Below are 13,817 nucleotides of genomic sequence, written 5' to 3'. Positions count from 1 at the left end.
ATGAACGTGTATGCATCATGTGGGCCAAAGGTTGATGTCAAGTGTCTTCCTGGATTATTTCCCACTGTATCTATTCAACCAGGGTCTCTTATTGAACCAAAAGCTCACCCATTTGGCCACTATAGCTAGCCAACTTGCTCTAGGGATCCCTTCTGTATCTCCCTGTGCTGGGATTACAGGCGAGCTACCATGACCAACTGGCATTTACAAAAGAGCTGGGAATCCAAACTCCAGGCTGGCAAGCACTTTATGCACTGAGCAATCTTCCTAGACCAAATTTTTATTTTAAGCATTATATGAGCAGATTTTACTTTCATATAGAAGCATTTCTATTGCCAATTCCTATATCCAAAAGCTGTTCTTTCTGTTGTTGAAATATATTTTATACTAACATAATCTCTATATTGAATTTATGATATACTTTCCATGTTGCTCTTTTAAGAAAGTTTTTTTTTTTTTTTTAAATTCCAATTTGTTTGTCTGCCTGCTTATTTGAGGGGGGTGGCTGTAGTTGGGGAGTATAGAGATGAGAGGTTCTGGGAGGAGTTAGGGGAAGGGAAACCATGATCAGACTGTATGAAAATTAGTTTCTCATTCATACATACATACACATACACACACACATATATAGAACACACTAACTTCCTAAGATTAAGGTGCACAAACAATGTAGGTTTAGAATGCAGCTATATGTAAAACAGAAATAAATGGGGTGGCTGTGAGGTAAATGGAGTGGCTGTGTCTATTTCTATAAAAGCAGGCAGCAGCCTGGTTTTATAGAGGCAATCTTCCTGCCTCAGCTTCCTCCTAAATGATGTGCACTTCTATATGCTCAGCCAACCTGTTCAGAATTATCCTACCATTATGAGCCACCATGGCTCACTGAAATCTTAAACTTTTCATCTTATTTACTGTGAAAGTCTGTTTATATATTTGAAAAGACATTCTACTGTCTTTAGAAATCAAGAAGACTGTGTTTGTGGGGCGGTGAACTGTGCACAGACAGCCTGGTTCCTGGTCGAGCACAGGCCTGGAGCCCTAGAGACCTGGTGGGTGGTGGCTTTTGCCTCCATGGGGACTTTAGGAGTTTGGCTATGCCTCCTGAGACCCTGGCTCCTGTCACAGCTACAGCCTCCCACAGCCCCTGCAGAGAGGTGTATGGCCATCAGTCATGTAGGCAATGCCCCAAACTCATGGTATTCTGTCTGGACTCCACCCCCACAGTTACCTGGCAACAGCTAAGTATGCTCCTTCCCACAGTTATCAGGCAACAGCTAGGATGGCCAGCCCACTATAAAAGGAGCTGCTTGCCCCCTCCTCTCCCGTACCTCTTGTTCCCTCTCTGACCCTCTTGCTCTTACTCTCCCCTTTCGCCCTCCTTCTCTCCCCTCCCCCCCAACCCCCCCTCTCTCCACGTGGCCATGGCTGGCCTCTGCTTCTCTACTCTCTCCCTGTCTTTCTACAATAAATGCCTTAAAACCATGGACTGCCTCTTCTCATCAAAATCTTCTGTGCAGGTTTCCCTCTAAGGAGTGTGCATCTAATCTCCTGCCGGGAAGCCTTCCTGGGCTCCAGCCACAGGCTGCCACCAACCCAAGCCACACGCTGAGCAAGCTACCTGAGCTAGCTAGACTCTCTCCTCCCTGAGATCTCCTCCTACCCTTTTCCCTTCGCCTGCAGGCCAGAGTCCACCCAATGTTATTGGAGTCTGGGATGTCTGAGAGCGAGAACCTGTCATTCCTGGCCTCTGTGCAGCCCAGGGACCCCAGAACCTGCTCTTCTGCGGTGCCCAGAGGTCTATGGTGTCCAAGAGTCAGAGCCCAACTCTGGTAGGTCCGCAGGGACCCCAGACTTCGCCTTTTCCTACCCCTGGAGCAGGATATCACAGCTTCCTACAGTCCAACACAGTCTCTACTTCCTGCATCCCACCTGGCCCTAGCCCAGAGTGGACATGGGACCCCATTTTTTGCCCCACATGTGTTCATGTGCTAAGAAAACTAGCACAATCACCAGAAACCAAGCACCTTCCATTTCATTAAATGCAACAGATTGACAACTAAACTCCAAAGGTCTTCATTACATAAATAAATACACAAGTTCTCAGAGCTACATTTTATTATTTCATGCAGTTCAAAACCACTTGTAAATCCAGCTCCAGGGATCCAACACCCTGTTCTGGCAACCAAGGGACACAGTATACACACATGCAGGATACATCTGCAAGCACACAGATCCATTCACATGCATTTTACAAAAATATATATATTTTTAATATTCCCAATACTCTAAAGCACATCCAACACCCCTGACCTTTACAAAACTGACCTGGGAAGCAGAGACACCCGACGACTGCAGATAATACTGCTGATTCTGTAATTTTGCATACATAGAATACATTGGATCTTCATTCATTAACTTCGTATACAATGAAAGAGCTTCCATCACCTTCACATTTAGTTCTGAGAGTTCTGAATGTTTTCTGAAAGGTTACACATAATTAAATTTAATCATTTAGTTCTTAAATGATACATTGCTCTAAACTATGAGTTATCAAAATAACAAAAGAGACCAACAGATGTGACAGGAAGGCCTTCTGCTTGGCTCTGAGGCAACAAAAACTGTTTCAGGTTAAGATCCCATGCTGGAGCCCTGACTTTACTTGAAAGCTATCTAGATTTCCTCATTTATCAACAGCCAGCCAGCCTGTGGGCTCTGGCAATGCTGCCTGGTAAGCACAACTATATTTAAAAAAAGAGGAAGACAGTGAAGGCCTATGGGAAGCCTGCTTTTCAAGAAAGGGCAAATGAGCCCAAATCCTCACTCACAGCAAGGTAAAAACAATGCATAAAGAATGGTTCTATGAAGTACTGTCTGTGTATGTTGTATGTGTAACAGATGCGTGCAAACATAGAGGCCTGAGACACTTTAGAGTCTTTTCTCTGTGGCTCTGTGCTGGGTTTATAGGCACGCACCACCACATGTGGGCTTTAAGGATCCAAACTTAGTTAGGTCCTTGCAGTTGTGTGGCAAGCTCTTTACCATCTGAGCCATCTCTGCAGTCTGAACTATCTTTTTAAAGGCAGAAAGAAAGATACACAATTTAAATATAGTTGAAGGTCTTTTACCTATCAATATCTTCCAGCTTTTCATCAATGAGAGGTCCCATCTGGTGACACATTGCTAAGATGACAAGAAAGTAAACTTTTGAAAAATATTCATATAATTACAGACATGAAAAGCTTAATGTGAAGTAATGAAGTTATTAATTATCCTTCATCAATAGAACCTAAAATAGATTTTCTTAAAATATAATAGTGACAATTTAAAATACTGACTTCAAAACATTTTTTCCATTTTACAAGATTAAGATGTTGAATTTGTATAGCAAGGTTTGTGATTTCAACTTCTACTCAAGATTCAAATAGCACATGAAGGTGAGAAAGGCACAGAAGAATGTGTAATGTTTCCTTTCTGTTTTGTTTTTGTTTTTGTTTTTTGTTTATTTTTCGAGACAGGGTTTCTCTGTGTAGCCCTCCCTGGCTGTCATGGAACTCACTTTGTAGACCAGGCTGGCCTCGAACTCAGAAATCCGCCTGCCTCTGCCTCCCAAGTGATGGGACTAAAGGCGTGCGCCACCACCACCCGGCCGTAATTTTTCCTTTCTAAAATTACTTTCAAAGCCCATCCTGGAGCAGTAGAACAAGAAAGACCTCAGTTTATTCTTTGCTTGTAAGGGAGACAGAAAATGAGGTTACCTTCAAGATGAAGTAGCTCTGGCAAGTCTGGCTGATTATCACTGGGATCTGTACTTTGCAACATCTGTAACAACTGGTCCATTTTATCCTACAAAAATTAAACAGTTCATGTCAAAAGCAACCAATCTCTATGAAACATTATGTTCTCATTTTGATAACTCAATCATGGATAGAAGATTCTTAGAATTCAGTTAGGAAGGTTAGTTTTCCATTTATGTTTTTAGCATCTTATGTATACCTTTTAGCACTATGAGAAATCTGACCCTTGCACGCTATCCTTAGGTATTTTTCAAAATGTCCAAATCCGAACAGGACCATCCATTTAAACTTACAGGGCATAATCTCCACAATCTCTCATATCATGTCGGAGAATTTCACTTGGTTTTAGAGCAGCTGCAGTTTAGCCACACACCAGCTGGAACATCCCTCTTAAGACAGCCTGCTATGACTAACAGCTCAGTCATTACTTCTCTCTGCCAGAGATTATGACAGCTGGTCCACACAGAGCCCAGGCCATCCACAGCTGTTCTTCTAAGTGGGGCTCTAAGGATTGATTCTGTTCTCTTCCATCAACATTTCAGTTTGTCATAAAAGAAAGAAACTTCTACTTTATTCCTTTTTGTGGGAAATGATAGATCATATCCACTTACTTCAATCCATTTCAAAATTCTTTAATAGTCAGGATGGAAGGAACTAAAAAAGGCAGTTGCAAAACATACCCACATAGTATACAAGATGGAGATTTTCATTTACCAAATTCTATGAAAATTATTACAAACGTCTCACACATATTTTCTATGCAGTATATAGGTACAATAAAAACTAAAAATTCAAGGTTATATCAAAGAATGTTTAAGAGATGAATTAATTGTTAGATTGATTGGAAGCAGAGGAAAGGTCCTGTCAAGGCAAATTAACTCTGTATTTTAAAATGGATATTCTTTCAGGTAAAAGACTCATGTTCATTTTACGACATTTAGAAAGACAGCAGAAATGTTTGCCTCCTGTTGATATAACACGGTTTCTATATGGGCCGCAGCTGAGTACTCATTCAAGCAGAATGCTCTCTAGGTCTTAGCACTCTTCCATGCTCTTGTTTCTCTCACACAGAAAGGAGCACCACCACCATTTAAGCCAGGTTGAAGATGTGGCTCACCAGAAGATCACTTGCCTGCCATGTACTAGACTCTGGGTTTTATCTTCAGGACCACAAAACAAACTACTGTTTCTTAAATCAGTAATTCCAAATTGATTTTCTCCTTAATCTCATTATACCCTATATAATTTTATCTAAATGTACTTTAAAGTCTTCTAGAAGACATCTTTGCAATAAAATGTGTATAGACTAGCAATATTCTTATGTGTTAAACTCATCTGTATTCATTAATTAATATAAATGGGCTAAAGTAACAAAGCTCAAATTTAAGATGATGAAGTGAGTCAGGAATCATGGTTATTCATACTCCTATTTAATGACATTATAGATGAAACTGACAGGAAATTTTGTTTACATATTTCAAGCTCTTAGTCTTATCATTAAACATGACTTTTAGGGGCTGAAGAGATGACTCAGTAGTTGAGAACACTGCAGCTCTTCCAGAGGATACCCAGCACTCATATGGCAGCTTGCAACCACCTGTTCTTCCAATTCAGGGAAACCTAACGCCCTTTCTAGCATCTGTAGGTACCAGGCATGCAAGAGGTACCCAGACATAAATCCAGGCAAAATACCCATACATGTGATGTAAAGTAAAATAAAATTTAAAAAATTTAAAGTTATATTTAATAATCTACCAGGGGGCAATTACGGTGCTCACTGTTGTTGTTGTTGTTATTATTATTATTGTTGCAAAATGTATGAAGCCATTTGAATTGTGCTACCTAGTCATTACCACCATCAATATTTGGAACTACCCCTAGAAATCAATGCACTTCAGTAAGGCTCAGTATGGGCACTGGATGAGGCTTTTATCTGTATAATGGAGAAAGAAATTGTAAAAGAGAAGAGAAAAAATGGAAAATGATGACAGGAAGTGTTCTCACACACACCAACTTCAGGAATTATTACAAGAAATGAAGTCCTGAAAAGAGTGTTATACACTGGTCTATACCAGGCACCAGAAATTAAGCAGAGGACTACCCATCTCTTTGGTAACTTAAGCACAAAGGCAGCTAGAAAATATATAAGCGAATGTACTGGTACTTCAAATTTGGCCTGCTGGGGACAGCATCTGGTATGGCTTGCTAATTCCATCATTTAATACTTTACTGTAAAGTAAATTTTAGTGGGTTAACATTTCGTTTTACCAATTCAATACAATATTGATACTGCTATTCAAAACAATACTATTAATAGGTGTGAATATAACTTAAGAGCTGTTGAGTACATGGAAAAACATGCATTTTCACAGAGCACCAACGAAACTATAAAATCTCCCATCTGCTCAACAATTTCACAGTAGTTATTAACATGAAAAACACCTAGATCCTTCGATTTGGAAGTTCCATTCCTGGATATCTACGCTAAGAAAATTAAACTAAATGTTAAAAAGAAAACAAACAAAAATCCTCATTATAATACTCTTTATGATAGCAATTAAAATTAGAAACTGCCTAGGTGCCTAATACTTAAATGCAGCAATATAAATCCAATTTATAACATACTAGACAGGAATTCATATTCATTCTTATCTTATTATCACTTGTTCCTCTCTATATAGCCCTGGAGATCAGTTCAGAGTCTGACACATGCTACACAAATATTCAACTACTGAGCTATATCCTCAACCGTTACCAGAATAAAAATTAAGTAAGTTTTAGTAAGTAGAAACGAAGTCAGAGAAGCTATAACAAAGATATACGCTTTGTCTATATTGCCAACATTCTCAGAACAAGAAAACAAGCAATCCGGCTTCCATACAAAGTTCCCGTTACTATTAAGGAAATCACTCACCTCATCAATATAGGCTGGTTCTGGTTCTGGTTCTATTGTCTCTATCTGAACATCATCATTGAACTGTACCGTCTTCTTCTCTGTTTTAACTGAAAAAAATATATAAAAATTATATTTTCCTCAATATAGATCTAAAAGTTTAAGTCCTTAATAGAGAATATGGACTTTAGAGACTCTATATAAGGAATAACTGAGCTGCAGACAGCATAGACAACAGAGAACATTACTTGATAAAGCTGAATAATTCTCTCTTACAAAACTCTGTTTTCTATAAGAGATCTTACTAAAACTAAGTTATGTTTCTGAAATTAAAAATTACCTACTTGGGAATTAAAAGTTTAATACTGGCATATATAAGTAAGTTCTATAATTTAAAGCAACTGTTTCTAAATGACCTCAGCAGAAACCTGCACTGGCCAGCACCTGAGCTTGACTCTCTAGGTTCATTTACTCACAGGTGAAACATTACAGTGAGGTTCAGCGAACTGGCCATATGCACATATTTTTCTTGCTCACCAATCTTTGAAGACCACTTAATGTTAACTAAAAATGTAAGGCTATGTTTCCTATGGCAACCTCCAAGTAACACAAAAAACAGACAAGTTCTCGAGAAGGATCATCTTTTTTGGTTCTTGTATCAATTATACATAAAAATTAGGAATAAAGATGAAAATGGAGATGTCACAGTAGGAGAACTATGGACAGAAATAATATTCATTACACACCTTAATGTTCTCGATGAAATAGTAAATTTGCTTGATGAATTTCCAAAACAATCCTAAAAAGTATGCCTATTTTAAGAAAGTAGTTAGAAAGATTAAAATCTCTTGCACAAAAGAAAGCTAACAATTGGAGTGGCTGGATCTGAAAGTCAACTGCTCTTGTCTTTTAGCCCTACTACTGGAATATGGCTTGTGGCTATTGTCTCGTTAACTGCAAAGGTAAGGAACACATTCATTACATTCAAGTCACCGTAAAATAAAATTCTACAGACCAAAAAATATATAAATAAAATAAAATAAAGGTTTGGCTGATTCATTTCCCCATGGGGAAAAGCAGACATCTGCGACAGACATTTTGCTTGCCATCCTGCACTATTAACAAGTAGAAAACTGGGACATCTCTGCATTCACTGCTGTCACCCAAAAGAAAACACATGACAGACTTCACAGAACTTATAAGACACAAGTTTGCAGCCCCCTTTCTCATAGGAACTGATACTAAATGTGTATGATGTACTATTCACACATATATAGTGGCATATTTTCTCAATATCTGTCTCCAAAATCACATAAGTGTATGTGTGCATGTGACAGGTCAAGTAAGACTGGCTTCTGTTTCCTGTAAAAGAATGATGCTACACACATTCTGCTAGCACATTCTCCAAAGCTGAGGATGAGGACTGAATATGTAAGTTCTGATCTTCCTGTTTCTTGTACACTGTCCAGAGTGAAACATAAAAAATCACAAGACTTATAGTAAAGCAGCAGAGTTGGATGAAAGAGAAAGACTAAATAGCCACATATCAGACATATGATCTTGGCTCTCATCTTGAAAAGAAGCCCAAAGAAGTTCTAAGCTTGCCAACAGCTGACACTGAAAAGAGCCCAAAATACAAAAAGAAAAAACCTCTGGTAGACCAGATTATTAAAAAACATGACACATTATGCATGGCCATTCAAATATGTCTATATAGGATTTTAAATTTATTTTTGAAAGACTATGCATACATGTCTGTGTGTGTGTCAGTGTGTGTGCATGTACTTACAGGTACCCTAGAAGGGCAAAGGCATTAGATCCCCTGAAGTTACAGGTAGCTGTTAACCATTCAATGTGGGCATGGGAAACAAACTTGGGTCCTCTGGAAGAATAGCATATGTTCTTACCCACAGATGCAACTCTCCAGTCTCCAAGTTTATGCAATTTTTAGTTTCAATGACTTTTTAGTTCTACTAATGGAGAACTGAATTAAAAAGATGGGTATCAAAATTCTTAGCCAGACAGTGGTGACGCACACCTTTAAAATCCCAGCACTTGGGAGGCAGAGGCAGGCGTATTTCTGAGTTAGAGGTCAGCCTGGTCTACAGAGTGAGTTCCAGGACAGTGAAGGCTACACAAAGAAGCCCTGTCTTGGAAAAAAAAAAAAAAAAAAAAAAAGATGGGTATCAAGATCTACCTGTACAAAACTGAAATAAGACAACTTGGTAGCAATGAGAAAGGACCATTTTAAAGGTCCACAATTTCAGACTTGCTAGTAAAGGCTCTTCTTCTAATATGCATGTCCATGCCATATATTCTAAGAAGATGAATATAGTATATATTGTGCTTAAGATTCAGTACCATGTGCAAAACAGCTACGACAAAGATTGTTCCTTAAATTTTTGTCAACTAAAGAGGAACAACAGACCTTGTGGCATTTAACTAATTTTGAATCTTTCTACCTATTTTACAGAAAGAAAAAGTGAGAGATCCTGGCAGAAAAGCACAGATTAGCAATTTATATATAAAAGTTCTTTTAAGATCCTGAACCTTTCAGTCACTAACAGAAGTCTTTCCACACTTAACATATTGTTCTGCTTTAAGAAACAGAGTATTTTGACTTTCCCGTTTCTCAAATGATTCTTAACATGAAGATTTATCACAGCAAACTATCTACAGACTCTAGAGATAGGACACAGCATTATTAAAGGGCCCTGGCAATGTTATCTCCTACTTATATTACAGCTGCCAGTACTATTGTCTTTCTCTACGATCACATTTGTTTTGTTTTCAATTTAGCAAGGTTTGAAATCAAACACAAAAGTCTTTATGTGGTTGATTATATAAGATTTTACCTAGTTTCTGCAAATCTGACAGAGTGTGGCCATAAAGTGGTTTACGGGCTGTACTGAAAAGTCTAAGACTGGACAGCAGAAACGGCTTCACACTCAGGAAACAGGGTCTGTAACGCTGCACTGCATGTGCCACGCTTTCTCGGGGATGAGAAAAGAATTCACAGTACAAGACTGCTTCATGTATTTGTGCCTTTTATGGCACCTATTCAGAAGGAGAGAGAACAAATTCTGGCAGACGTAGATTATTTCTAGTAAGGATCTTTATTTGATTTATTTGATTTTTAGAAACAAAGTGTGATTGCGTAGCTCTGAGTAGCCATCACTTGTCTGTGTAGCACCACTCCTTCCCATCCTGGAACTGCAGGAGTGTTGGGATTACAAGCACACATCGTAATGTGCACCTTGGAATTTCATTGTTAAAAAAACCTAGAGGCAAAACACTTAAGTCATTTGCCTATAAAGTTGAGCTTACTCAACTTTCATCAAGATTATGGATGATCTATCATCTACCAACAGACTGAAAAGTACTTACTCATTTCTGGTTCAGCAGTAAGATCTGCAGTTACAAAATTAGAAGGAAAAAGCCCCACGCCTTGATGGGTTTCACCTTTCCACCAGTTGGGATCACTGTGACAAACAGGAAAAGAGTGTTTCATCAGTAAGAAGGACTTATTCTGTATTTCTAGCATTTATCCTGCACTATCACCACAATCCAGTAAAGGAGAGAGCAGTCTCTTCTCGCAGACAGCGAGTGAGGAGCTCCTGTGACACCCACCATCAGTTAGCGAGGTTCTAACGCAAACAGGAAGTGAGCCTCACCAACAGAAGCTTTTATAGCTGCAGTTCTTTCCCTCAGAAGGTCAGTAAATCCTCGGAGAAGCAATAAAAAGCTAGGAACAGTGTAACGATTATAATCTGCCATGCTTTCCTGGTTCTATTATGGTCTGCGTGGATTCCTAAAAGTACAGCAGAGTTTCAAATGTGGATTTTAGTTGTCTGTCTTTTGTTGCTCTTCTCATAAATAAGAACCTAAAAAATGTTCCAGGTTGTCAAATCACACGTGTAATGTTTATATGTAAACCTTCATATGCCAATCTCTACTGAGCTCCTGACTGTAGGCAGTTTCCCTCCCATGGGTTTTATTTTCTCAGAATCAAATACTCTGTTTTAGCCTTTAATGCCATGGGCGTTATACACTTTTCTCCTTTCCAGCTTTGACACTGGTTATCAGAGTAAGTCAAGCAGAGTATTATTTATTTTAAATGAGAAATGTTTAATATTGTTTATCTCCTTCAGAATGTTATAAGTAGTGCAGATCTGATGCATTTATATTTCAAAAGTAAACAAAGCTTGCATCATTCTCAACTTCAAAACCACAAAAAACAGAACAAACAAAAACTATGGACTCTTTTCCCCAAAAGAGGCCCTTAGACTGACTGCCTTGAGTGTCAGGAGTCACTTGGGCTTCTATGTAAGAGATCTTTGATGCTACCCATAGCACATAACTTGAAACAAAACTGTCCCCAGTGCCCTCTGTAGAAAAAGCCAGCAAGTATTTAATAAACACTTTTCCAAAGAATGAATGACCACATTGCAACGCTAGCTAAAGAGCTCAAGTTTTACATCGGTTTGTATGCTTTATGAAAATATTAATGGTCTGAATGCCTATCTTCCTAAAATCCACGTGCTGAAATCTTGTCAGTGTCAGAAGGGGGAATTTGGAAGTTGACTAACCCATGAAGGCAGAACTTTCTTCAATGGAACTGGTGACCTTATAAAACAGAGTCCTGATCTCTTCTTTGCTCCTGCTGCTACATGAGAAAGCATGGTAAGAACACAGCTGTGTCTCAACCAGAGAGAGTCCTCACCATTTTCCAAATCTGCCAGAGGTTGGAGTTTTCAATCTCAGAATGTGGCAAAGTAAATTTGGACTACAGCAATAAACTTTAAAGTCTTTTATAAAAATAACCTTTATCAATCCAAATTCATTTTTAAAAAGCAGTTACAAATTCTAATGCTTTATGATTCACTTCACATAAAAAATCATATGGGTAAACTCTAAAAATACTGATATTGCGTAGTTCTCCCATGATACCATAAGCAAAAAATTATTATGTTTTATATGGATATATGGTTCTGTATAGATACTATCAAGAGATCATGAACTTCTTCAAATAAATCCACCATATCTTCTAAAACTTTAACCTTTTAAAAAATTTAACAATTTAAATTATTGGATGGAGCAAAACAAAACAAAACAGGTTTCTAAAACAAATAAAAATTATTTAAGTAACATAAATTAGGGGGATATTATACTACAAAATGAGTCTGTATAGTTTGAGGCAGCAAGTTAACCATTATCTAAAACATCTTGTCAATATTTTGACTATGTTTGGGAATTACATTCAGTAAGATATTAAAGCAAGGTTATTAGGGATATATTTTTACAAGTGTTCAATGTGTAACTAACTATTACCTGTCATCAAGGACTGTAATGATTTCTCCAGCTTTAAAAGTCAGCTCATTATCCTCAGCGGCTTCAAAGTCATACACGGCGCGGACTTTCCTGCCTTCGTGTTGGTGGTCAGTGAGGAGGTTAGATGTGCTGGGGTACAGTGTGGACACGGGGGCTGACTGCTGCCTTTGCTCCTTCAGGGACAACTCAATAGCTGCAAACAGTGAGATTTTAAAGACCACGAGTGTTAATAGAGCCAATAATACGCTGGAAGTATTATTTTCCAATAGTATAACAGGACACGAGGGCATACCCTCATATAATAACTAACCATTAGCAGTTATATACATTCACTCATTACTGAAAAATAAAAAGAACTTTTTAAAAGTGTACATCATTTTAACTGAAAAGGTACAATTAAAGTTGTTCTAGGTGACAGAAAGACTCCATTAAAAATGAAGCAGCCCTGCTTTATCTGAAGACAATTCTTTTTTCTGTACACGCTAAGAACTATTATTCAGTCAGAGACCTGTCTTCTTCCCTCCCTTCCAGAGTTCACAGACTCACTCACCTTTTGCTAAATCTTCTTCTTCCTTTTTGGTGGCCACAGTCCCAGGGTCCTTGGCTACGAGAGCCGGGCTTGCTTTTGCTTGTTCTGCAGCCTAACACACAGAGAAAAGGTGTGGAGGTCATTCTCAACAGGCCTTACCTGCATCTCTAACCTAAAGTCTCACAAGAACCCTCATTCCTCTGCTACTGAGTGCTCAAGAAGAAGAGGCACCCAATCTGGAAGGCTTTCCACTACAAAGGAGCATCAGAAATAAAAATAAATAAAAAGCCACTGAATAGGTGGACAGAATACCTGCACTTCTCCAGATTAATACACAGACAATAAACTAAGAATATCATGCAAGACAGATAAAAAACCAAAAATAGTTATTTTATAATTTTAGAAAAATTCCAGAACCAAAAGAGGAAATCTGAGAATTAGTTTAAAAACAGCTTTGGAAAGTTTAATACAAATTGTTGTATTTTACTGTTTCCTTTCAGATCAAAAGGCAGAAAGTAATATATATGTGCTAATATTTATAAATAACAATATAGTATTAAAACCATATTTTATAAACAAAAATGCAACTACTTTTGGCAGTGTGTTAATGCTTAAGATTAATTATATTGTAAACAAAACAATGTGCAGATACAAACATGGGCTAATCCCCATGTCTGGAATTCGAAGCTTCTAAAGCTCCTAGCCTTCGGAGCCTCTTGGAATTTGCATACTATCAATGCAGATCAGAATGCAGCCTATTTTGCCAATCTCCTTTTCTGTCTCCAGACCAGAAGCTGACGGTGATTGTGAGCAGGCAAGGCCGGCATTTGTTGTAGTTACAGTGTTCCCCTTGGTTCATTATGTCCATAACTTTATGGTTGTTCCCTGCTGTGTCTAAACAGCCAGTCAGTAAGTAGCTGACAAATTAAATTACGTTCTCCATGAAACATGCCTAAGCCCTTAGTTCAGCACCCTTGTTAACCTCTGGTACTTAAGGATTTGTAACAAGGTAGCATAAGATGGGTAACTAAAATTGTAAGTTAAGGATCAGGAAAACATGGATTCAAATTCCACTTCTCACATACTAGCCATTGGCTATCAGGTGTCCCTAACCATGTCCCAAGTTCATGCCTCAACTTTCCAGTAAAGCCAGAATACATAAGAACACCTACTTTTTGGAGCCGGGCGTGGTGGCACACGCCTTTAATCCCAGCACTCGGGAGGCAGAGGCAGGCGGATTTCTGAGTTCGAGGCCAGCCTGGTCTACAAA

The 13,817-nt window shown here is 38.4% G+C and overlaps 1 protein-coding gene across 1 annotated transcript in view; it reads right to left on the bottom strand.

Moving 5' to 3' along the window:
- Positions 1 to 13,817, bottom strand: part of Stam (signal transducing adaptor molecule) — a 57,743-nt gene that overhangs the window by 6,871 nt on the left and 37,055 nt on the right. The window contains exons 6-12 of the mRNA XM_021185179.2: positions 12,569 to 12,659; positions 12,019 to 12,211; positions 10,075 to 10,169; positions 6,709 to 6,797; positions 3,756 to 3,843; positions 3,126 to 3,180; positions 2,326 to 2,479 (exon numbers count right to left, since the gene is read on the bottom strand). Of these exons, the coding sequence (XP_021040838.1) occupies positions 2,326 to 2,479; positions 3,126 to 3,180; positions 3,756 to 3,843; positions 6,709 to 6,797; positions 10,075 to 10,169; positions 12,019 to 12,211; positions 12,569 to 12,659 (765 nt within the window). The remainder of the gene's footprint in view (positions 1 to 2,325; positions 2,480 to 3,125; positions 3,181 to 3,755; positions 3,844 to 6,708; positions 6,798 to 10,074; positions 10,170 to 12,018; positions 12,212 to 12,568; positions 12,660 to 13,817) is intronic.

The sequence above is a fragment of the Mus caroli genome, chromosome 2 (assembly GCF_900094665.2).
Source record: "Mus caroli chromosome 2, CAROLI_EIJ_v1.1, whole genome shotgun sequence".
Lineage (NCBI taxonomy): Eukaryota > Metazoa > Chordata > Mammalia > Rodentia > Muridae > Mus > Mus caroli.
This window is presented reverse-complemented; position numbering and strand designations above follow the sequence as displayed.